Genomic DNA, 22366 nt, shown 5'->3' with positions numbered 1-22366 from the left:
ATCAGAACAAAAGATGTGTAAAATCTACCTTCAATCTTTAAAATTATAGGTTAAAATGATAATAAAACCTGTTGAAGATACAAATGAAGATAAAGAAGAAGGCTCCATCAGCTATGAGTACACAGTGGATGATGCGGTAACTAGTTTCAAGGCCAAGATCAATCGAGGAGCCAAGCATGCCAGTATCGATGGTAGCATGAAACTGCTATCGTTGAGTGACTGGAACTTTGGATTGGACATTCAGTCATCTGAACCAGATCTAGCCGGTATCGATTTCAAAGTAGGAATAGCTCCTACCGACGATGATAAAGCATTAGGCTCATTCCACCTGAAGTCACCTTGGAAGAGCGACAGATTAGAACAAGCTGACATCTACATGTTGTTTGATGTTCAGCCGATTTCCGGTGCGGTTACGGCTAACTACAGTATACCGTCCGTTTCTGGGGATGCCAGTTGCTTGTGGAATTGGCAGTTGCTGAAAAATATGCAGTTTGCATTGCATAATCGCGTGCAAAAAGTGAACGCTGACGGACGTTTCTTCCAAATTGGTGTGCGCTACCTGAGTCCTGATCTAGAACGGAATCAGAATATGACGTTTGGCGGGGATTTGAACTTGAACGACATCTGGGTGTTAGTATTACTGCGTAAAGAAGTGTAACCACAAATTTAAAACATTTTTTTTTCATTCAGTTTCAGCTCCAATGCTTCCGTGACCTTCATATCCCTTTCGGATGTCTCCGGTGTTCTGAAAGTTCGACTACCGAAACCCGTTGGAGACGTCCATACCTTAGCTGCTAGCATGAATGGTAACATTCCTTTCCTGGAACCAGTCCGCAGACATAACTTCGAGGCATCTTACGATGCAGAGGAATCACATAAGCGATACGCGTGGCATTCGGAGTACAGCTTTGTGACCGATTTGCGTACCCTTCTTCGCTTCGAATGGGGTCCAAATGTACAATCCCAGCGCATCCAGTCCAACTTAGATGTGTTTCGAATGGGTGAGAAGCGAGAAATTTCCGCCAAGCTGCGAGGTCCGTGGTATCTGGAGGATGCCTTCCGAGCATTTGCCGTGTACAACTTTGAAGATGACCTCTACCTTGTGAACGGAAACATTTCGATCCCTGCCTCGCAGAAAGTAGCTGAAGCCAATGTAGCATTTGCCAACCTCTCCAACATGAAGGGTGATTTAAACTGTACGACTCCATTCTTGAATATAACCTGGCTTCACGGTCAACTGGAGTTTATAGAGAGTCCACTTGAATCGATAAGGTACCTTAAAGCCACCTGGCCAGAATCAAGTGCCATATTTGACGCCAAATCTACCTATAAAGTGAATAACTTGGATCGAGATCAACAAGGAACCATAAAGGTAGAGATACCACTGCAGACTAGACACTACGCTGAGATTAAGTATGGTTTAGCTGAAAGGCCGGCGATCACAAATGGACACGCAGAAATTGACTACAACGATAGGAAGGTATTGAGCGGACAGTACACGTCCAAACAGGAGTCCAGGTGAGCCTTTATTGTGCTAAAGGGATAATGCCCCCGAATTTTTTTTCTTTGATCACGTGCAATCCATTTACAGGGTAGGATTCGATAAGGAGACTGTCGATGTGACATTGGAGAATGATTTCAAACCATTAGGTGTTCACTACGTACACACTACCAAGCTTCTTAAGAACAACTTCAAAGAAACGGTATTTAATTCTAGCAATTATTAGGATCAGAATAATTGAAACCCTTTTTCAGGACACCAAACGTGCCGAAGTCTTCGAACTGCGCAACCAGAAGAAATTCAATATAACCGGTGAGCTTCAAATCTCCACCAGAGACACAGGAAGGGAATACGTCATCACAGCTATTCATCCGAATCGTACCGTAGTGCTAACAGCCGATTTTGATGCTGAAGGTGAAACCACTAAACAGAAATCCAAATTACAACTATCGCCAACCCGGTGGATTGCGTACGACTTCCACTTAACCAACCTGTCGAAAGTGGACAACGATTCACAGAAATTCAGGCTGGAGATCTCCTATCCACGTAGGAATCTCTCAGCCGATGGTTGGTACTCGGTGACGGAAAACGCCTTCGACTCGGATGTCTCATTGCAATACACTCCGAACAAGACGAGTGATAACGATGATAATTCGTTGCGAACAGTGAAAGCTGCTGTTCGATGGGCTGACGAATCATCCGGTGATGCAACGCAGCAGAGTTTGCTGGTTCTTCTGGGACATCCAACTTTTGAACAGGTATCGTAACTGTCAATGCTAATACAGCAACATGCCTGACATTTGACTCTCATTACAGGACATCACGTTGAAAGGAGTTTACTATTCGGACGATACAGATCTGCTAAAGACGAACCTGGATATCCGCTACACCCAGTCCGAAGGCCATCAAATATCGGTTGGTATGAATGCCAAGGATCTTACGCCTACCGTCGGCTATAGAAACTACACCTACCACATGTTCGGTTTACATGATGCATCCGATTTGGATCTTGACTCGATTGGTTCCGTGGGTCTACGACTAGGTTTGTACGAACTCAATACCAACTCCCACTACAAACGGGGGTACCTCTCGAGAATGGAAGGATACGTCATCGGAAAGATGGATGTCAAGCAGAAAGAAGTCATTCTTGAGGTTGGTTGTTTTGTGGCATTTATAAAATATGAAGTATTTTCAACCGATAATAACTCCTTTCCAGAAAATGACATCCCAAAGCAACTACCGTTTGTGGGGCAAAGCATCGGGTGGCTATCCAATCTATATGGTCAACGGAAGTCTACTGGATGGCCCGGATCAGGACGCAGCAGGGTTTTTCTTCATAGATATTGACGACAAACTGGTTCAAATGAAGATCAACATGACACAAGGTATGCACACTAGACTGACGCAAAATTTGACTTTTTCGCTCCACAGTGCTTAAATGGTTTTAAATCGGGTCCTTATTAGCCTCCCAAAGTTACAACTCATTTGGTTAGAAACAGACTTCGCACAAGCCATTTGAAGTTTACTTGTAAATTACTATGGGAAATCTCAACTTTTTGTTCATTGCCTTCTAGTCTTTTTCCATATTAAGCTGCGAAACAGTTCTATAGCCATTCTTATAGAAAATTTTCTCAGCTATAACTTTGCTTAAGATCGTTTCTATGTAAAACGAGACAGGAAAAAGTTATTAATTATTTAAGAGATTGGTAAACTTATGACATGATCAAGCAGCTGCTCTGTAGGCAACACTGTATTTTGCAGTGTGACATAGTAGCCATGATTTTTGTGTCCTATTCAACGCCCCAGAAACACCAATGTTGCCTGCTGAGCAGTTGATTGAGCATGATCATAAGACATCAGCGCATTGAACCATTGATAACTTTCGATCCTTGCATTTAATCAAAATGTGAAAGTTGAAAGTTTTTGAAGCAGACCGATATGGTGAATTGTTAGATAGACATGAACAAAAATCTTGGTTTTACCATAGTAATTCCCATACAAACTTCAAATGGTTTGTGCCATCTCAGTTTCTCACCAAATGGGTTCAAATTTTGAGAGGTTAGTCAGGATCCGATTTGGAATCGTTTAAGTATTGTGGAGCGAAAATTTCAAAATTTGCATCACTCTAATGCACACATCCACACTGATCCATTTGGTGAAATCTAATCTAATCTAACACCAACACAGCCAGTTCATTAAAGCATCCTGGAAAATGATAGATATACCTCCATCACTTTTTTTTTCTATTTGGTATATGTTGCACATAATAAATGCGCAAAATATATCAAAACGGCCAGGCCTACTGTGCAGCATTTAAGGGGCAAGATGATTTACGTTCCGTTGTATTGCGGTTAGGACCTGAGCACTAACTCTTGTCCTAGCCCTATATGGCATATGGTTATAGCGCCATTACTCGCTTTCTGAAAAGAGAAGAAGCGAAGGGAAGGAGAGGAAAAGGACTTGGGAAAAGGACTTGGGAAAAGGAAATACGGAAATGAGCCTTACTTTAACACCTCAGCCGTCTCAATATAAATTAATGATTTTCATTAATGTTTCCATCGGATTTATTGCCTCAACCATTGATAATGTTCATCCAACCATCATCGCTTTCGTTTGATGATTCATCTGTACCTAGTGAGTTTCTCGACATATCGCTATCTGATGCTTCATTTAATAAGTATAACTTTGCAGCCTCTTTCTTCAACGTATCTCTGTCATGTAGTATTCCTTCGAAGTTGGCTTTTGTCTTACCGAATGACTGTAATTCTTTGTCCAATGAAACGAACCATGTATCACATGGCCTGCAGAATCTTTTTGGACTTAGTAATCGAAGGTTAAATGCTGCTTGTAGCAAATGATTTTCGTCCCTTCGCGCTTTATGACCCCAATAGAGAATTCGGTAAATTTTAACTTTTTTCCCAATAGTACGACCCATCAGCAGCTTCCTCGTTGCCTGCTCCTCATTGCCTCCACAAGCTTTATACCATTCTCGCACAATTTTACGCTCATACCTTCGAAGGGTTACAAGTCAGAGCCATGGCATTTAGTCCAAAAACAATGGTGGGAACAATTACCGTTGCATAAATTCTCCGAACTATATACCAAGGAGGTTTGTTCTTTAGCAAGAACGGAAGAATCATTTTACTTGCCCTCGTTCCTTTCAAGCACATTTTCTTTACATTTTCCGGTCTGTTTAGCGTAGCGGTGAGATATATTCCCAGGTACTTCATGATTGGCTGAGCTTTTATCTCCATTTCAGCAATTCTGAACATATCTTCAACTGCTACCTTGGTTGACTTTGGGTCCCTTACAATGAGCTCTGATTTTCCGGAATGCACAATTAATCCTGATTCTGCTAAGAGCTCTTTCAGAACCCGTACGATTTCATCCAGTTGATCCATACTGCTGCATACGATCAGAATGTCGTCTGCGCAGTGCTGATAAAAATCCTTTCTTCTACACTCAATTTAGCTGAAAATGAAGAAAACCTTAACAGATAGACCAACTACCTGCATGAATTTGAATTTTGATTTAAACAAATTCCCTTGATCTAGGCAACCTCTAAGTATCTAAAATAACATTTTTTTTTTTTTTTTTAATTCTTTATTTAAGAGATTTTTAGCCTTAGGCTAGTTCATCTCTAAAAAATAACATTTGTTTTTCTTCATTCGTGGCTGGATTCTCATTATCGCCTCTGTTGTTGTAAATATTGATATTCGTCTTCATCTTGGTCGGGATGATATTGAGGATCAAATGCTAAATGATTATTTTCATTTTAAACAAATATAGAGCTGAAGAACGTGGTTTTCAGACATAAGTCGACGGCAAATTATTGCCTCAAGCTGAACTGATGATAATATCGATGATTTAGGCAGTGTGGTCGACAATATTCAAAATAATCATTTTGCCCAAAATGTCGTTGATTATTTTGCTTCTGAGGATCACTTCTGATTTTGACAATTTTGGGTTTGAAAATCGAGCACTGGTGAATATCAACAAACGCGTATTCGTTGATGTATAATAATCTCATTTGTTCATTTCTCTCGTTTCGTTACTACGAAGATGTTCAAAACAAACGCAATTCATCGACACTGGGTTGAAGCGATACTCCTTGCATGTGATGGTAAATGATAAAAACAGACACTGCGTCTGCGTAAGCGAAAATTACTGGTGGTGACATTCCTTCATTCTGACCCAGATGTAAGGAAAATGTTCTTTCAAGCGACTCAGTACATGATGTAGTGTTATGGTAAAGAGTCTGGCGGAAAGGGGACACCCTTACTTTACTACCTTAGCACCTCAAAGACTTTTTCTCATGCAGCCCCAATTTAATAATTCTATTGATTAAAAAGTTTGGGACCTTCATGAACTTTAATGCATCAACTAATGAATTTTGATCCACCGAATCGAAAGCTTGCCGGATATCCAAAGAGAATACAAAAAGTTCATCTCCTTTGTTCTACCATTCCTCCATGATCCTTTTAGATGAGAAAATGTGGTCCTCCACGGACCGATTGCAGCTTGGTATGATGGGATTTCTTCGGTGGTTTCATTCAATTTCATGAGTAGGTAGCTGGCTACAATTTTGTAAACCACGTTACAAAGAGTTATTTTACGGAAATCACTTGTCTCCTTAGGATACGGCTTCTTTGGAATCGGTATCTGAATAGTTTCCGAAATATCTTCAGGAGCCCTGTTTTTGATCCAAATATTTTCAATCACTGTATGAAGTTCGTTCATATACTCCTTGGGTACATTTTTCAACAATTCCACATTTAAACCGTCTGGTCCTGGACAAGTACCACTTCTGAAGCCTTGGATGATTGCTTCAATGTCCATCTTTGATGGTGCAGGGATGTGCTCACCAGCTTCAGGAAGAAGGGGTATGTTATGATCTGTAACAACAGACTCATACACTGACTTTAGCCATTTAAATTGATTGACAGTATTCGTAGTAGATTTCCGCATTTCATACTCTTTATGTTGTTTGAGAAATGTATACGTGCATCTCAAACGTTGAAAAGGTTCAACCTTAATCAATCTCCTCGAAGAATTGCCTCCAACTTTTCCAAACGTGTTCCCGTTTTACACTTTCTAGTTCACTCCTGGCCCCTACTACTTCTCGATGGCATCTATCCACATCCGAAAATTTCCGCTGTCTGTGCAGCTTCCTTTGTAGTGCTCGATAAGCGCGTTTGGTGTTTGATGATTGAGGTTCCTTTTTTCCCTTTGGAAGTACGTCGTTAGCTGCTTCTGATATCACCTTCTTAAATTTGTTCCACCGTTGATCTGTGTCCAACTCGAAGCTGTTGTTGTTCATCCTCAATATTATTTCCTCCGCAAACTTTTTCCGTAAATCTGGGTTTCGCAGGAGTTGTACGTCCCATCTCTGTTTGATGCTCTGGCGAGTTTCTTTCACACGACCTGCTTTGCGATTGATTTGCTTTGGGTAGAACATTTTCTTCACAGACCCCATCAATAGCCTGTGATCAGATTTGAAATTTTGGGCTACACTGATACTTTGGGTGAAATGTAGGAAAACTTCCAGAGGAAAGTAATATGAAAAATTGAACGCAATTTTCAGTCAGGGATCTTTGGAAGGACTTTCTAGGGAATATCAGAAAATTTTCAAGAGAGGGTTTGAAAAGTTCTGAGTGAAGTTCACAGTACTATACAAAGTTCAGCTCAGACCTCTGGAAATTTCTGAGAAATTCTGTTAAACATCATAGATCGTCTGCGAGATTTTTATACATCTTGTGAGGAAACCCTTAGAAAATCTAGGGGAAATGGCTCTGATGTTGGCCTATGGATCTAAGGTTTGGCCCATCGCTAAACATCTGCTATTTATAAATTTTATCTAGATATCAATTTTAGCGTCATTGGAACCTTACAAATGGGTGTTTTTGGTTGCTATTGAAAAATTAGTCGATTGCTGAATTTATGTATGGGCCCAAATTAGGGGCATTTAGGCCTACATTACACACTAAGATTTTGTTTCCGTGTTCGGTAAATTTTACCGAAATCAGAACAGCTGAACGTTCGGTAAAACTTTGACCTTCATTTTAAAGGCTATTGAATTTGAAAATAATTTCAAAACATGTTCAACCTTGTTTAAATGATCAAGTCTTGTCATTTTAGTGGCGATTTAGTTTCAAAGTAGCTGAAAAGCAACTGAATTGAATTGCATAAATTTTACCGAACAGTTCAGCTGTTCAGATTTCGGTAAAAATTACCGAAGTCGGCGATAATTTCTAAGTGTGTACATCCATTTCCCCTTATATAAAAAAAATTGTCTCTCTGTCTGAAAGGCTCGGAAACTACTGAACCGATGGTGTAAAATTTGTATGCAGGGGTTTTTGGGGCCGAGAAAGGTTCTTATGATGGTTCGAGACCCCTCTCCTCTCTGTGACAGGGGGCTCCCATACAAATGGAACAGAAAAACAAAGCATGTTTTTTTTTAATCGGCGCATAAACTCAAGCTGATATTGAATCTCGAGCAAGGCCGGGCACACTCAGCTAGCGCAAAACAAATTTCAAAGAAAAGGTCATACGATTTTCAGAAGAATTGGACGCTGAATGTATAAAGAATTTTTAAATGATGCTTTTTTTCAGACGAGGTCCAGAAGATGATTGATGAAATCATATGAAATTCAAAAGAAGACTCTGGTGGTACAAGAACTTCAAATTGCAGTAAGAAGAATCTTTTCATGAAGCACTAGCAAGCACTATTGAATGTTTACCAATTGATTTGTTTCCAAAAACTAACTTACTGATTTATTAACCCTCTCCAGAAGTTAATGAAAAGAAGTCAATGATCAACTCCGTTCGCTTTTACGGTACTCGTCCACGTCTTTTCTGAAGATGTTTCGCAAATTTACTTTCATCTTTTCTGTCTATTATTATTATTCATTGAGCTGTCGGACTTAGATTCCGTGCTGAAATGAATGGTAGACCACTATGTATCATGCATTAAGGTGATTTAGGTGGTATTAAGGTATTGTTGACATTAACTGATCCATTTGATGTTTTAGGTTTGAGTAATTTCATCTCAAGTGATCGAAAAGATGCAGCGACCCTCTCCGATTTCATCAAATTGGTGGGACTACATATTTTGGTGCCATCGGAACAAGTTAATTATTAGCATACGTAATTTTCACCTATTTTGGAAGAGAATCATAATTTTTCGACCGCTAGAAAAAATAGAAGAGAATATCAGTGGCAAGAGAATACTATGCGATCATAGTAGTTTTCGTGAGAAAAACAACAGCGATTTCTATTTTTCTGAGAGCATGAGTAGCCGATAAATCGTTTCTTTTTCGATAATGATTTTTCACTTCTTCCCAAGGGGTAAGACAGCTCCTAATCATGAGCAATTTCAGAGTTGCTTTTGAGGCACCTGGAGTAACTCACGTTGCTCAGTGAGCAAGATCACTGTCATTTGCTTTCTCACTTTTCGTATCACAGCAACATATGGAGTTGCGAAGCCGAAAAGTTGCTGTCAAGCAAAACAACAACAAAAAGGAAACATCCGGCTCGATTTGGTAGAAGAACTCGATCCGACTGCGTACCCTGCACGTCCTCTGATACTCGTTGAAGTGATCCCATTCTCATCGCTTAACAACCTGCCGCTAGATGAAACTACGAACTAAGCACTGGATTTCCATGGCGCCGTTTTGCTGCGAGCGGACATCCTCCCACTTCTGGTGCTACTACTGTGCTTTCTGAATGATCGTGATGTGGTCCGCTTTCTGCGATACACCACCTGGATTCTTCTGCAGCCGTCAACGGAAGTGTTTGTTGAAGATTAACATAACCATTTAAAGAAGATATTTCATCCAGAAGGATAAAAATTGTTTTATTTGTTTTTCTTTTAACTATTATTTATTATGTTTGGAGCATGTTTTGTTCTTCGGTGATTGCCCGCAACGATGTCTCGTTCTCCTCGGTGGAGCCGTTTTCTAAACAAATTCTGGAATTCACATCGTTTCAATAGCCGATCTGAACAATTTTATTTTGTCTACAAGCAAGACTGACGCCTAATATGTGAAGGGGGTAAACGGAGTAAGCCAAGAGGTAAAGAGGCAAAAAATCGATGCACGTCTATTTAATTTTGAGATACATTGAGTTACTCACGAGTTACTCGCTGCAAAAATGCAACTCAGAGTAAAGCTGCCTTACCCCTTGCTTCTTCCATACACCTGAAAACGTACCGGTCTACATGCTAGCTCTATTCTGATGGCATGTGAGAGCAGACGACATCGAGTTTTCGTACTATGAGTGCTTCGTATTTGCCTTTAGTCTTTCCACATACACTAGAATCGCATTTACCAGTACAGCTACGGTACAGAGAAAATATACAAATACAGCTCAACGTTTAAACTACCAATGACACGACCATATCATTCCAGATGCCTCGGAGAACGTCTACATGTACGGTATCATCCCGGACTCCAGGAGTGCCTACTTTGATTTTTGGCGAGACTACGATACGGCACGTGAAGTCGACGTAGCCTACTATTTGAAGATGAACCATTCCCGATTGGTCACCAGTAAACTACTGTGGCGTCCAGAGATTCGTTCTGACCTGCGCAATCTGGTCCGAAATTATTTCACCGCACTGCACACATCCTTCACCGAATCGCTGGAATTCTGGGTCAAGCAAATCTACAGTGAATCGAAGGACTCGGTTAATGGTATGTGGGATGCGGCACATCCCTACATGGAAGGTTTCTTGGAGGACGTCTCCGGATTGAATGTCATTCAGGATGATCTGGAAGATTTACGTCAGTTCCTGAATGCTTCGTATGTGGCGGATGACTTCTATATCCGATCGGTGATCAACTTTACCGTAACCGTGCTGGATGAGTTAGCCATCAAGAATAAAATTACTTCGTTGCCAAAGATTCTGACCGAATTCTGGCAGGTTCTCGGTGAATCAGGGCAAGCTTTGAAAAAGTCCATTCAATGGTTGCTGGAAACAATTAAGGTTTCCTACCAGAAGATAATTGACGTGATCGGTAGAATTCTGCAAGGAGACTCGATGAAGTACTTCTCCGAAGTGTTGGAATCTTCTGTTCAACGATACGATAAGTTCATCAAAGATCTACACTTGCAGTTTATAAAAGTAAGTAACTTATAAATGTGTGACTGAATGATCAACTAATTATCATCAATTCACAGCACGTTCAAGAGATGTGGAGAAAGCTAACTGACGTAATCACTTCGTACTGGCAACGCATGCTTCAGAATATCGAACCTTCGGTGATCAAATTAGCTCACTACGCAGAATCCATGACCTGGCATGTAGGCCACGAGGTATTCTGTAAGTATAACTTGTGCGATAGCTTACACTTTTAGAAACCTTGCTCACAATGTCTTCTACAGCGTTCCTGTACAACAAAACTCAAGAGATAGCAGAATCACCTTACTTCACCAAAGTGACCAACTTTACACAAGATTTGGACACACTGTATAAGGACTTCGTCCAAAACGACATCATCACCAACACGAAGAAATATGGTTCAATCGTGATCCGCTTTGTAAAGGAAAAATTCTTCCGTCTGCTACCGTTCGGTCGTGAGCTCAATCAGGTCCTGACGGAGCTGTGGGAAGAAATCAAACAGCTACAGAAACTAGAGTACGTCCAGTTCATCTTGCAGCGAGTCAACGAGGTTCGTGCCAAGGCCGAATGGCTTGCGGAGGAGTTCCAATTGGAGAAACGACTGCATCAGCTGTGGAGCATTGTTAGGAACAAGTTGAGACGATACGCACAGACTGCACTGCAGGCAGAGAATCGTTACCGAGAAGCTAAGACAAAGTTCATCTTCGATCCTGATCATGGGATTTTGGAATTGGAGCAGAAGCTACCTATGTCGTGGCATGCCTTCAACGAAACTCCAAAGTTTGATGAAATTCCAGAGTACAAATTCATGACCGACATTCAGGATTTCTTTGCCGGTAGTAATACCACAATTTGGACAGTGTACAGCGAGTTGAAACCTTACATGGATACCAAGATGTGGCTACCTCCTTTCAAAGCCAATTCGCTACTGGTAGGATCGAGACATTACATGTCTTTCGATAAGCGGTTCATTTCGATGGATTTGCGAGATCTGCTCAAGAATGGCGAAACAAACCAATGCTCATATGTTTTGGCCCACGACTTTTACGACAAAACTTTCACATTGCTGTTGGAACCTTCGGTAAATATTTGTGATGCGCCAAATGTTCAAAAAAATATTCATAGTTCCTTTTACAGATGTTACGTGAAACTGGCAAGGCTTCAAGGAAAATAACCTTGATCACCGAAGGGCACGTTCTGGAAATCGATATCATGGATGCTGTAAGTTCTATGCAATCAGAATTAGTACACTCAAAAACTTAACCTTATTTTTTTGTTCATTATAGTCAGTCAAAATAGATCGTAACGTCACAACCGCTCTACCGGCACAGATTGCCGAAACCGTAGTGTACCGAGAAGCTGATCTACTAATAATTCAGTCCTTCAAAGGATTCAAGCTTACCTGTAGTTTACAGTACCACATGTGTTCGTTTGATCTGAGCGGCTGGTACTTTGGAAAAACGGCCGGAATCCTGGGAACGATGAACAACGAAGTGTTTGACGATTACCTTACATCCGATCGCAAGTTTGCCGTTTCTAAGGAGCAATTCATCAACAGCTGGACGCTACCGGAATGCGAAGCTGACGTGCAAGCCACGAACCATACAAGCAATTTCTTTTCGGTGTCAAACGAACTCAGTCAGCTTTGCGATTCATTCTTCCGACAGAAACATTCCTACTTTGCCTTGTGTTTCCCGATTGTTGACGCTACGCCATTCTATGAAATGTGTCTCGATCTGGGATACCATCTAGATACCAAGTCGGATGATCCATCTGACAACGGTGCTTGCACTTCTGCTCTTGCATACATGGAGGCTTGTAGCTTGGAAGATATGCCTCTTCGAGTTCCAGATTCATGTATCAAGTAATTACAATTTAGACACAATCATGTTTCCAAGTACTTATTTCTATCCTTTACAGTTGCAAACTGATCAACGGGTCCTACGTACCAGAGGGAGCATTTGTTCCCATGAAGGACAACGATATTCCACAGACAACTGATGTTGTATTCATCGTTGAGGCTAAACCCTGCAACCAAAACATAACCACATCAAAGAGCGTCGTAACGTTGGTACAAACTCTTCACAAAGAACTGCAAGAACTCAACATCACCGATAATCGCTACTCGGTGGTTGCCTTCGGAGGAATGTCACCCTTCGATAAAGCTAGGAGTGTGATCGTTAATGACAACGTGTTTGTAACGCACGAATACATTGAACCATTCTTCAATCATATCACTATGGCCAGCGGAACAAACGACGACATCTTCGATGCAATTATCGTGGCCTCAAAACTGGTTTTCAGGCCCGGAGCATCAAAAACATTTATCCTTATGCCATGTTCCAAGTGTTCCAGCTCCAGTATGAAACTTGACTACTCCTCCGTACTTCAGCTCTTGCTCGAAAACGGTATCAAACTCCACATCCTCGCTGATCAAGATATCGAATTCGACAAGTCTCGCGTCGCGAGAATGTTCTTTGGAATGGATAACACCAAAGCGTACACCAAGAAGGACCTCAAGGACCTCATCGGAGACACCGATCTTCGCAAACAGATTCGACTGCCAAAGGCTACGCTGGGCAATTGTGGTGCTTTGGCGCTGGAAACGGGCGGATCTGTATTCAGTGGTCGCAAGTTGCGTCCACTCACACGCAATCCGACGAAGAAGTTCATAACGGTGTTTACGAAGCGTGTTGCCAGCACGGCCGTACCGACTTCGTGCCAGACGTGCGAGTGTACCGGCCACAATACGGGTGTTTCGTATATGCTCTGCTTGCCGTGTACTTATCCATCGGCGTTCAGCTTAGATCACGAACGGATGAGCGAAGATGAATTATTGTCGGTCCTGCAACCGGACCACGACTGGGATTGGGAAGAGGATGATGAACTGTTGTAAGGAGGGTGGAATAGTATGGTAAAACATAATTGTTTTAATGTTGAGTAATTAAGAATGCTGTAATCAATCATGACAATTTTTTTATTTTTCAGCAAAATGTAACAATTAATAAACTATTTTTTACAAAATGAGTCAAACTTCGTTTTCTTTGAAATAAGAAGAAGGCCAATTTCGTATTTCAATGCAACTCCACTGTCCGATGATTGAATTATTTAAGAAATCTACCTGTAATTACTGTAGTGGTCGTCATTTTCTTGGAGTCCGTGAGTTAGGAACTGACAGGTTTAAATATTGCGGATTTAATTTAAATGAATGATAAATTTTGTAAGCGTTCGAAATATTTGAGTTTTATTTGATTCTAGGGTAAAGCTACAATAATTCAACCTAGGGACCATGCACTTAGTACGTAAGATTTCACTAAGGATTTTTCTAACCCAGCACACTAAGATTATTTCACAGATTTCTGTAAAATTTTACAATATCTCAACAGCTGAACGTTCGGTTAACAGTTCGGTGATTTTTCACAGTTTTCCTTGAATTTTTCACAGAGTATCAGTGAAAAATTATAGGAAAACAGTGAAAAATTACCGAACGTTCAGCTGTTGAAATTTCGGTAAAATTTTACAAAAATCTGTGAAGTAATCTTAGTGTAAGCCAGTGGTGGCACAAGTGCTGGTTTTTAACATTTTTTTCCTTAACATTTGAAACTTTTCGCAATGACCATAGCGAAGGCCCACAAAACCAAACTGGCAAACGGAAAAAAATGTGACATTTCTCAACTGTTTTCTGCCAGCGACAGAACATTTTCGCACAAAGAAGCAGACAAGCGCCGCTTATGTCATTTAGAATGTTGCTGATTTCTGGCCCATTATTGCATTTATTTGATATTTATTGCATGGAATTAAAAAGAATAAGAATGAATACTAACCACTCATACGCATGGATGTTAAAATTATAAGGGAGCTGATAATTTACTGTCACACGCAAATTTGCAGCTAAAATCTATTTACAATAGACTGTTTCAAGAAAAAAAAATTGGCTGCCACATTTAGTCATATTCTCTATCTCCGCTGTTTGCTTGTAACGTAGATATACGACAGCCGTGTGCTGGCTGTTTTGTTCCACCATGGACGATGGTTTTGCAAAAAATGTACATTTGCCACCTCTGCCGTCCCAGCTTACGCTTTGTAAGATCTACCATCATGTTATTATTCACGATTTCGTAAGGTTTTTCTGAGATTTTCTTACGTTTTCATACATGCCTCGCTTATAAGGAAGCTTATAGCTAACAAAACGCTTAAATATCACCAAAACAGCCATATTTTTTCAAATATTATGGCCCTTATTACGGGTGTCACTTCACGATGAAAACGAAGTGAAATGAGCACAAGCCAATGGGTAACTCACTATGCCACCTTGTGTTTAAAGCGCCCATTACACATATCAATATATTGACAATATATTGACAATATATTGACAATATATTGACAATATATTGGCAATATATTGACAATAAATTGACATACTGACAATATTATTGAAAAGGTGATATTGAAAAAACGTCAATTTCGCCATCATTGTTGCCTGCAGTAGCAATAGTTTACGCGCTCGGGATATTGACGTTATTTGGTGGTTTTTCGCGGTGTTTTCTCTCTTAAAAGCCATCCGTCGCTTTGTGGCTAGTGAAAACTTATAATCTACGTGAAAACCCGACCTTGATCGGTGGAAAATAGCGGGAATAAAGTGCGAATAAAGTGTCTCTACTCCGTGGCAACGGTAAAGAACAGCCTGCCATCATACGGTGTTATACCGCGTGGCGACCCTATAGTGTACCCGTGCTATTGTACTGCTGCTGTGTTCAGTGGTCAGTGAAAAGATTCTTGCCGTGCCGGTCGCCTTTACTGTGTTGTGCTACGCGTTTTTGCAGTGCTATCGGTGTATTTTACCTACCTACTGGCTGCTGTGTGGTGGGCCCATTGAAGCACTTTCTGCTGGCCGGTCGAAGATAGTAGTGTGGTGACCCGAGTAGCAGGAGGTGTGAAAGACCGAACAAACTGATTTTTTTTTTTCAGTTTTCGGTGAAAAGTTTTTTGTTGAAGGGCGAAGTGAGGTTGTTCATGCACGTTGAAGGAGCGTAAGGTAGGAAAGTTCTTTGTTTTCTTTTTCTATTTTACCGCCTCTGGGGTAAACAACGGGTGACCGTTGTTACTTTTTCGAACATTTCCAACGTTTGCGGTGCCTAACTAGCGAGAAAGTGGTAGGGTAGGGTAGAGTGACTATGACGGCCGCTAGTAGCGGCGACCCGGGAGGGTCAAGACACCAATGGCCAGGTGTAGGAGCCACATCGTCGAGTGAATTTGGAGCGTTGACGTACCTGCAGTTGACAAGTAAGGACGAGAATACCCCTCTGCCGGATCCCTTCATTGTGGGGAAGTCGGTTGAGAGTGCTGCTAATGGACCTATTGAAGGAGCTTCGACTGAAGCGCAAGGAACCCGGTACACGCTTAAGGTCAGAAACCCGGCCCAAGTTGACAAGTTGCTGAAGTTGACTACCCTAATGGATGAAACGGAGGTGGTTGTTCAGTTGCATCCGAATCTGAACGTGAGCCGTTGTGTCGTATCCTGTTTCGAGGCGATCCGTATGGAGGAGAAGGATATCCTGCGTGGTCTCATCAGCCAAGGGGTCATCCAAGTCCAACGGATTACTCGAAGGGAGAACGGTAAGCCGGTGAATACGTCCGCCTTGATCCTAACATTCAACAGGTGCAACTACCCGTCGCAAGTCAAAATTGGTGTACTTCGAGTCTCTACCCGTCCATATTATCCGAATCCTCTTCTTTCTTACGGTTGCGTTCGCTATGGTCATCCTCGTGCACGTTGTCCTGGCCCGAAACGATGCCTGAATTGCTCTGCCGAGCATGAGCTCTCGGAGGGTGTAGAATGTGAAGCTGCTGCTCACTGCATCAACTGCGGTGGACCCCATCGTCCGAATAATCGACAATGTCCGGTCTACAAGAAGGAGGTGGATGTTATCCGGATGAAGGTGGATAAGAACCTGACGTACCCCGAAGGCGGCAAGCGAATTGAATCAGGATTAGAGAATTACGCCGCAGCTGCAGCCCAGAAGACTGCCGACCGCAAGAAGCTGGAGGAACTCGAAAGTAGGATGCAGGAGAAGCTGCTTGACGCGATGAAGAAAAAGGACGAGAAGATCGATAAGCTGTTGGCTCACATCAGGATGATGACCACACGTCAAACTCAACAGTCGCAATCGCAGCAGAACACATCAACGCCGCCACCGCCTGCCCCGATTCAACGAAGCCAATCCGCCGGAAGGAAGCCTGCCGAGTCCCAGGTAGCCGGAACATCAATGCAGCTCAGGACCAAATCGCCAGCGTCAACGGACCCCCGTGACAGCAAGAAGAAGAAAAGGCACAACAGAAGTAACAACAGCTCGCCTGGACGTCAAAGCCCACCGTTGAAGAAACCCGCAGAAGAAGAAGGTACAGCCGATCAGGACTCCATAGAAATCGATGAGGTGTATGAGATCGAAGAAACGCCCTCTAACCAGCATCTTCGATAAGGATAACTCCTCGGTACGTTTAACACCGACCAGCAATTCATACCTGACAAGCGAACCGGACAGCAACAACGATCGACTTGAAGGGAGGGAAAGTGTAGTACCCCCTTCACTCTCACTGGAGAGAGCGCAGCAGGCCGGAGGACCCGTCCGGGACGTCTTACCCCAACCCGTTGATGCAGAATCCCCCTCTGCGGTCGATTATGAAGCGATAGAACAATATACCACCTACCCTACCATAATACCACCTCGTTTTTTACCCACAACAATTGAAAGTTCGCCAGCCAATACACGCGCTTTTGATAACCCCGTCTCACAACAACGTTTGGATTACAATGATGACCTACGCACGAATACTGACAACGAAGGTAATCGGTTTGGAAGTGAGGAAAGTGAAGTACTCCTTCCAACTTGTAACTCCCAACACAGTTTACCCATTTTTGGGTAGGTTCAGTTTTGACCGATCTGGGTGGATTCTACCCAAATTTGGGTAGTTTTAAAATAGCGTGTAAGCACTAATGCTACCGACGCCAGGGAGGCAGCTCTCCCTCACCTGGACCCTACCTATCGACCCATCAACTCATGAACCGGGGACCAACGGGTTTACTTCCCTTTCGAAGGAAGGCGTGATCAGAAATGTTATGCCTCAGAACAACCCGGCGGCGCCGACTGGGATTGAACCCAGGCTTGCTGGGGTGAGAGGTAATCACGCTTACCACTACACCACCGGCGCCGCTATGTCAAATATGTTGTTACAGTTTTGTTTGTATTGCCTTTGTAGAACATCAAATTGAATACTCGTTTTGTTATCAGCATGAAAAATGTACATCTAACTAAATTTACAGTTTGCTTTCACTGACAGCAGGATAAGTATTCTATTTGATGTCACAAGAAGATTTTTTTGCTCTCGACTTTGATTGACGGGTATCTAAACAGCCTAAAGATAAACATTAAAACAACCATATCTTAGGAAAGAAGATATTTATTTCTAAGTGGAGATTTCCATCAGAATGTATCCTACAATGTCTTACCACTTTAAACAATTAAATCATTCCTCTTCAATATTACATTCAAAGAATTCTCAACGTTTTCGGATGTTATCTCACTCCTATCTTAATTTCAGATACATATCTATTTTCGCTTTGTCGTAATTTATCGTTTGATCACTGGTATTTGTCATACTCTGTTTTCTTTAATTTTAAATTAGCGTTCCTAGTTAGAAATGCCTCCATATCATACATTCTCTTCTATCATAGTAGTTTCTTTAATTGCGTTTGTTTTCTTTCTGCTCTTCTCATTCCCTCTCTTTCCATCTGAATTTGCCTACAAAAGGGAGAAATTATGAGTTTATTTACAAATGCGACCGCATCTTTTAATCTTATCGAAACGATTCTCAGGGCAGCGCTCTCTAGGAATCCAGGACATAAACGCAAATTAAACCCGAAACAGGTGACATCCGCACGAAGTCGCCCCCTCAAGCTGGAACATTCAGTGGCCGCTCTATTTGCATTTTATAATTAAAAATGGTTTCATCTTTTCAAGTTCTTTCTATGTATATATGTTAACATGCTGCTGAATAGGAACTGATTACAAACTGATGGCATCGAGTTGCATTGCGTCATTCTTTTTATAAGGCAGCAAATAATACTTGATGGCATTCAAGATGATCTACGCACGTGATATGTACTACTTTGAGAGATCCGGTGGCTCGTGTTTGGTATTTGTCAAATAGTCGCATTGAATGTCCAGTTTGAGGGGAACGGACGCTCCTGGATAGATAAACATTTCTGTAATTACATTTGATTGTCGCTAATCAGCTATACATGGGTGGTCGAGTTTCGTAAGGAGGAAATCTCAAATGCTTTCTAGTAGGTTCAAAATTTTAAACATTTTTTCTTCTTCTTCATCTTATAGGAATTGGACGTTTCACCGCAACTCTACATCAGCAGCTGTTCGATATAATTCTTTGCTAGCTAACACGTGTAGCTCTCCTAATGACTTGGTTTTCTTTTTACTTTGCTTCTCTCACATAAGGTACAGCAACAAATAAGGCAAGCAACTTTATTGTATTTTTTATTCTTTTCTCCATTCAAGTTACACATATCTCGTATTGAAATAATCTGTCGCGCTATGATTATGAAATCTTCTAAATTGGTTGCTATTGATATTGGCTGGAGTAATTCGTTTCGTACAAGCCTTCCACAAAAAATAGAAAACTTTCTCAGTACTTAAGCGTGTCCTAATTAAATGCTTTCTGTTCACACCTCCGGCTACCAGATATTACTCAATGATCTCAACTAAACTGAACGTTTTTATCACTATTCGGCTACCCAAATGTTAAAATTGCACAATGTACATTGTTTATTTCTCTTCGAACTAAACGAAGCTCTACGCTATATAAACTAACCGCCTGGCGCTTCAGGACAAGCTACCTATCTAAAATGAAACGGTTTTTGGTTCAGCGACAGGTTCAGTTAGTTTTCTTGTTAGCTTGCTGTTTCTGTTTCTTTTTATTTATTTTAATTTCCTTTCAATACTTGTTAGTCGCAATCTTAGTCTAGTGGGTTCAAGTGCAATTGTACATTTGTGCATATCTATTTGTTGTTTTGTTTGTTACTTCATTTCTTCTCTAGAATACACAAGCGAATCATAAACGTCTGCCTGTTACTAGAAAAACATGGTTAATTGTTCAACTTGATTCCGCACAGGTTTGCTTTTACACTGGTATAATAAAAAATCTTACACTGCCATGCCAGATGGGCATGCATAATTTTAGTAGTTTGGTATTTCTTATCAATTTTGGCGCTTTACCAGACTTAGCCGTTGGATTTTTTTTTTCTTTCAATAAAGATGACTTGCTTACTGCGATCTCCCTTAAAATGGGACTACCTGCTCATAAATCTCATTTAAAGTAATGTTTTCATGTCTTTTCTAAATGGAGATTTGATAATTGGAATGAACTTGGTTAAAGTATTTGAAAATGTATGCTTGATTGATGGTAGGATGTTACACAAAAGAACGGAAATGAGCTTCATCGATTAGAATAATATGGGATTAACATAGATTAATACTCAGCTGTAAATTACTGGAAGTTCATCATACTGGAAAAGATGGCACGGATTGAACAGCACTAAAAGGTGTTTTTCTTTGAATTTGATTTCTGTAGAGTAAATGAGTCAGTTCCTAGTGGACATTTTTTCATTCTTTAAAAAACTTATTTCGATACAAAGTTAGAATATATGTTTTGTCATATATCAACGGAAATAAGACCATAACATATATTTCTAATATGATTTAGACCCAAGGGCCAAAAACTTGAGCTCTAATTGCATAACTACCACACTTACCCTGATACCTACGCATTGGAATAACAAACTCATCTTGTCTAGATCAGACTTTTCATAGTTTGTGCAGGTTTTTTTTCAGAATTCTTAGTTTGTCTTGGTTTACAATAATTGAACATTAACTTCTGATGTATCTCAAGTTACAAATTGAAATTGCATCACATATTTTACTGTTAAACAGAATAAAAAGATTTGGACTTGTTTTGACCATCCGTTTTCTTCAATCATTTATTAATTTGTAACATCAGAGATGTGAACAACAAAAAGTTTGTTTAATTCTATCTTTAAAAAAACTACTTAACTACTTATCAAAGGGTACGATAAGAACGGGTACATTACCCATGATCTGCAAAACAATAAGTTTAAGATAAATGTAATCTTGGCATCTAATTCTTAAGAGGATTAAATTCAATGACCCAGTTATGCATAATTTTACTATACCCATTTAATATTACAGTCAATATTGGTTAAGGCGTGCCGTGCTTTTCTGGATACTAATTTGGTGAGCTCGTTCCTGAATTCTTATTGTAATTCTATCATAAATAATTTTTAAAATCATTAAATTCGCGTTAATTTAAATTTTTAATAACTGTTTGATAGAAAGTTTCAGTACATTATCAGTATCGATAATGTATCGGTACAAACAACATTTCCAACTCATTAAATACGCGTCAATCAGCTTGATTGAATGTTCCAGTACATTATTAATGATTCCCACATTGAAATGTATTGGAGCGGGGCTTATCGTATACGAAAATAGCTTCGGAATGCTTGCGTTTTTGAAATGGGCTTTTGGAGTTGCGATAGAGCTGTCACCTTCTAACTCCCGGATTTAAGCTTCTTGCAATTATGTAGGGGAAATGGATGTAATGTCGGCCTAAATGCATCTAATTTGGGCCCATACATAAATTCAGCAATGGACTAAATTTTCAATAGCGACCAAAAATATCCATTAGTGCTGTTCCAATGACGCGTTCATCTAGATAAAATTGACAAATAGCAGATTTTTGGCGATGGGCCCAACATTAGAGCCATTTCCCCTAATTAAAAAATTGTTGCAGGAGAGGGATTCCATCCAGAATGAGCTGAAAAAACCTGAAATCGTGCTCGACCATCTTCGATCTGGATGATACTTGGCACATATTTTCAGTATGATATACCAAGTATTTTCCGCAGGAGAGGAGACCCTTTTGACTCAAGGGTAATTTTTGAAAAGGGCCTATGTGTTTTTGCACACATACTTTAAAAAAAAATGTAGTTCGAAAACAGTTGGTTGTAGAAAAAAATTTACTAAGAAGGAGTTGTAGGAAACTAATAAGGCTTTATAAAAAAAATATACACGGAATTTTTTTTTCGTATTTTTACAAAAAAAAATAAAAACAAACCTCAAAATACAAATAACAAAAAAAAAGTATTTTTGGTTTTTTTTTTATATTTTTTTAATAAAAACTTGAATAGAAAGCAAAAGTTTTGAAAACAACTCCAGGATGGACAAACTTTTAATAAAAAAGTTTTTCTAAGAGCAACTTTTAAGGCATTTTTGAAACTTTCATTATTTACGGCAAAATGTTCAGTTTGATGTCAGTATATAAATATAAAAATCATTTCAAACGATAGTGCTCATATCAATAAACTTCCTGAATATAACCGTTTTCGAGATATTTCAAATTTACTTTCATAAAAATCATTTTTTTTGTAGAAAATATGCCATTTTCATAAGTTAATCGTGATTCTCCATCAGCCTTGATAAGTTTAGCAAGATACACATATATTTACCTTCAATTTGTCTTTTGACGATTGAACAATCAGACAACCCGTTTAGAATTTACAGGGGAAATGAAAACACTATTATTTTAAATATAGAAACCAACACAAGTTAAGTTGCACTTATTTTCATTATCAGGCGTAGTTTCATCCTATTCAA

At 40.3% G+C, this 22366-nt stretch overlaps 1 protein-coding gene across 1 annotated transcript in view; it reads left to right on the top strand.

Moving 5' to 3' along the window:
• The window catches only part of Apoltp (Apolipoprotein lipid transfer particle), a 41188-nt gene extending 27595 nt beyond the window's left edge, over nucleotides 1-13593 (top strand). The window contains exons 15-26 of the mRNA XM_065228144.1: nucleotides 50-630; nucleotides 691-1518; nucleotides 1592-1703; nucleotides 1756-2259; nucleotides 2318-2653; nucleotides 2718-2886; nucleotides 9910-10625; nucleotides 10682-10823; nucleotides 10886-11703; nucleotides 11760-11843; nucleotides 11909-12486; nucleotides 12543-13593. Coding sequence (XP_065084216.1) covers nucleotides 50-630; nucleotides 691-1518; nucleotides 1592-1703; nucleotides 1756-2259; nucleotides 2318-2653; nucleotides 2718-2886; nucleotides 9910-10625; nucleotides 10682-10823; nucleotides 10886-11703; nucleotides 11760-11843; nucleotides 11909-12486; nucleotides 12543-13518 — 5844 coding nt within the window. The 3' untranslated portion in view covers nucleotides 13519-13593. The remainder of the gene's footprint in view (nucleotides 1-49; nucleotides 631-690; nucleotides 1519-1591; nucleotides 1704-1755; nucleotides 2260-2317; nucleotides 2654-2717; nucleotides 2887-9909; nucleotides 10626-10681; nucleotides 10824-10885; nucleotides 11704-11759; nucleotides 11844-11908; nucleotides 12487-12542) is intronic.
• The last annotated feature ends 8773 nt before the right edge of the window (nucleotides 13594-22366 follow it).

The sequence above is a fragment of the Ochlerotatus camptorhynchus genome, unplaced genomic scaffold (genome assembly GCF_037179485.1).
Source record: "Ochlerotatus camptorhynchus isolate MF236.1 unplaced genomic scaffold, CSIRO-AGI_Acam_v1.1 ptg000284l, whole genome shotgun sequence".
Taxonomy (NCBI): domain Eukaryota; kingdom Metazoa; phylum Arthropoda; class Insecta; order Diptera; family Culicidae; genus Ochlerotatus; species Ochlerotatus camptorhynchus.
The sequence above is the reverse complement of the archived record's forward strand: the minus strand, read 5'-3'. Positions and strand labels throughout refer to the sequence as shown.